Source organism: Ochotona princeps, chromosome 4 (genome assembly GCF_030435755.1).
Source record: "Ochotona princeps isolate mOchPri1 chromosome 4, mOchPri1.hap1, whole genome shotgun sequence".
In the NCBI taxonomy this organism is placed as follows: domain Eukaryota; kingdom Metazoa; phylum Chordata; class Mammalia; order Lagomorpha; family Ochotonidae; genus Ochotona; species Ochotona princeps.
This window is the reverse complement of record NC_080835.1, coordinates 2846571-2850179: the sequence shown is the minus strand read 5'-3', so window position 1 is coordinate 2850179 and position 3609 is coordinate 2846571. Positions and strand designations below refer to the sequence as shown.

The following is a 3609-nucleotide window of genomic DNA, read 5'->3' as shown; positions in this document are numbered from 1 at the left end:
AGGTCTGCTTGCAGCTCCTCGCGGTTGGGAGGAGGCTGGCTGCTGACCCACACTCGCTGGGTCACTGTCAAGGAGCAATGGTGACAGGAGGCAGACAGGCGACCCCTCCTGAGGGCCCGCTGCTGAGCAGACATGGCAAGTCTGGTGCCAGGAGAGCTGAGGTCCCCCTGCCCAAGGGAGAAGGAGGCCCATGGCTGAAGCGCACCCTGGCCTCTCACGAGGCGTTCCCCGTGGGGCTCTGCATCTCCATGGTGACCGTGTTGGGCGTGCTGCCCCCCGCCTCAGCGGACTCTGCGCCATCGCGCAGGGCCCGCTGGAAGACCACCCGGAGGGGCTCCCACAGCCGCTGCGACTTGTCCCTGCCGGCCAGGAAGTAGACGATGGGCTTGGCGCTGCAGCTGATGCAGACGCAAAGGTCCGTGACGTACTCGGGGAAGGGCGCCGGGATCCGGAAGACCCAGAAGAGGAACCAGTCGATACCCAGGTAGATGGAGGACACGAGGAAGACGGAGACCATGGCCAGGACCACGTGGTTGAGCTTGGCCGAGCGCTGGCGCCGCCGCCCCCGGCACTCCACGTGCAAGACCAGGGCCAGGCAGGGCAGCACCATGAGCGGGCAGAAGACGAGGAAGAGCAGGATGCCCAGGAAGATGTCTGTGTGCTTGCAGGCGCCCGCGGAGGCGGCCTCGCCACTCAGGAAGGCGCAGAAGTAGTTGTGCACGGCCGTGACCAGCAGGGACAGGAGCCAGAGCAGGGCGCACACCACGGCGGACAGGCGCTGCGGCCGTCGGCGCCAGTACCAGGCAGGGAAGACGACCGAGGCGCAGCGCTCGGTGCTGACGGCCGGCAGCAGGCTCACACCGGCCACGAAGGCGCAGAGCCCCAGCACGCGGCACACGCCTCGCACGTAGTCGGCAAAGCTGCCCAGGAAGCCCCCGGCGTTCAGCAGGGAGAACACGGCCTTGCTAAAGAGGTAGGCGCCGTCGGCACTGGCCAGGTGCAGGAAGTAGACAGAGAAGGGCGTCCTCTTGATGGAGAAGCCGAAGAACCAGAGCACCAGCCCGTTGCCCACCAGGCCGCCCAGGCACAGCAGCAAGGTGATGTAGTTCATGACGGCCGGCGGCGGCAGCGCCGTGATGGGCTCGATGGTCAGGAAGCCTCGGCCGTAGAGCTCCGGGGCCTCGCTCGCGCCAGGACATACCTGTGCCAGTGTACACCTGGTGAGGCTGGCTGCCCATGCCTCCCCGAGGCCCTGGGGACAGCTCCTCTGGGTCTAGAGGCATTGGCACGGACAGCCTGAGAGCAGCAGACAGCCCCGGGGAGGAGTCGACGCTGCCCCCAAAGAGGTCTGTGCCACGCAAGAAAAGCAGGGAGCCCCTCCGGGATGAGGGAAGCCAGAGGGATGCGACCAGTCCAACAGCATCGGGATCCCAGACAGCACGCGTGCCAGGGAGGAGCGGGCACTTGGCTCGGTGGCTGAGATGCCTACGTCCAGGGCTGGCAATGTGGCCCAGCAGGTTAAGCCGCTGTCTGTGATGCCTGCATCCCACGTGGGGGACTCAGATGGAGTCCAGGACCCTGGCTTTGGCCTGGGCCAGCCGTGGCTGCTGTGGACATTTAGGGAGTGACGGAAAGGGTGTCCCCATGTCTCTTTCTCTCTGCAACCCTGCCTTTCAAGTCCCAGCTGCCCCACTTCCCATCCAGCTCCCTGCTTGTGGCCTGGGCAAGCAGTTGAGGACGGCCCAAAGCCTTGGGACCCTGCACCCGTGTGGGAGACCCGGAAGAGGCTCCTGGCTTCAGGTTGGGCAAGCCTGGCTGTTGTGGCCATTTGGGGAATGAACCAGTGGATGGAAGATTTCTCTCTCTATCTTAGCTTCTCCCTATGTAACTGACTTTTAAAATAGACACAATGAAGCTTAAAGGGAGGTGGAGCTGTCCCATAATGGGATTGCAGGGTGAGGGGCGAAAGAAGGCAGAAGCCACCAGCTCCCAGGGAGCGGAGGGGCTGGCTGCCACAGGGGTGAGTGCCAGTAGCTAAAGGCCCAGCCCCAGGGTCCCGCTGGCACCTGAGTGCATGTTGGAATCTAGCAAGTGGTGGTGGGCAAAATCGGGAGACTGGGGGAGATGGGCACCAAGCGGTGCTACCCCCCGCGTGGCCTCCTCTCCCGGCCCTCCCTGGGACTCGGGTATAACAAGATGGTTCAGCCAAACTACTTAACACTCCCCGGCCCAACCCAGCCTGTCTGCCAGCTGACGCCGTGCCCTGCCTGTCCTTCTGACAGGATCATTAACTCCCCCAGCCACCCCCACCAAGGCCAGTGTCCCCACGTCCCGGCTCTAGGATCTACACAGGACAAATGGAGGTTTCTCCAGGGAGGTTTCACTTGGCTGCCTTGCCATAGAGACCTGGCCCTGGTGGGGGATGGGGGAGTAGAGAGGGGGGTGGTGTACTCCCTGGGCCTACCACCTCCTCCCAGCATAGGGAGGTGCTGGAAGATTGGGGGAGACATCGAGGGGTCCTGCTCTCAGAGGCATCCAAGGGTCAGCATTTCTGTTCCCCCAATTCCAGCTGAGGGGTGTCTGTGGCTCCCCTCGGTTGGGAACGTGAGCTGGGGGATTTACAAGCCCCAGGGGAACGGCAGCTCCCACGCAGGGCGGGAGCTGGGCAGCAGGCGCTGACCGGCCCAGGGTAGGATCAGCCAGTGCCTCTCCCGGGCTGGAAAAAGTCAGCAGTCACCCCTTGGAGTCCCAGGGCGAGGCGGGTGAGTCACTGGGCGTGGGGCAGCTGTTTCCAGCCACAGGCTCCCTCGTCAAGGCCTGCTCCGGGCCACCGTCTTTGCTCTGGGGACTTGGGGGGGATGCCCCTGGCCATTCCACGGGTAGGAGGGCGAGGGCTGATGGGCCCTGGAGGGCCGAGGGAAGCTGGGATCCCAGGACCCCAAAGACAGCCTCCGTTCTCCAACACACACGGAGTTGGGGTTGTGAGTGGTGCACTCTTGGATGTGGCCAGCGCGTGACGCTGTGTCTGCCACTCAGAAGCCGTTGCTGGAAATGTTTCCAGGGGGCTAGAGGGACTGGGAGGGCAGAGGTGGAGCCAGGCTGGTGCTACAGCTGGGGTGCGAGGTTGTAGGGAATAAACCCTGGATGGCCCAGGTGCTGGGGGCAGAGAGCGTGAAGCTCTAGGCCCGCCTTGGACACAGTGTCCAGGCCTTCCTGGTTATGGCCACAGCTGACTGCCCCCTGCGCAGCTAAGACGTGAGTAGAGCTCATACAAGGCTGGCCTTCCGGTGCACTGGAATATCGAGCGCCATCATGGGTCGCACTTCTAGTCTAGTTTCTGCCAATAACGCACACCCTAGGATGGCTCAAGCGCTGGGCCCCTGCCACCCATGTGGGAGACCTGGATGGATCTGGGGAGTGAACCAACAGGGGAGGATGTCTCTCTCCTCCCTCTCTCTGCCTGTCAAGCAGATGCAAATAGATAACATTAAAAAAAAAAATAGACAAGCCAGGGTTAGTGCAGGTGGCGTGTCCAAGGTTTCCGTTGCCTGTGCCTGTCCGGGGTTCGAGGGACCAGGTAACCTATGTGGCCCAGAGTGAGGTGGGGGT

At 63.3% G+C, this 3609-nt stretch overlaps 1 protein-coding gene across 1 annotated transcript; it reads right to left on the bottom strand.

Moving 5' to 3' along the window:
• Positions 1-206: 206 nt before the first annotated feature.
• On the bottom strand, positions 207-3311 carry MRGPRF (MAS related GPR family member F). Its single transcript, XM_058664143.1, has 2 exons — positions 3273-3311; positions 207-1273 (listed from the first exon to the last, which is right to left on the bottom strand). Exons 1-2 carry the CDS (start codon positions 3309-3311, stop codon positions 215-217), a joined length of 1098 nt encoding a protein of 365 aa, XP_058520126.1. The 3' UTR covers positions 207-214.
• Between the last annotated feature and the right edge of the window lie 298 nt (positions 3312-3609).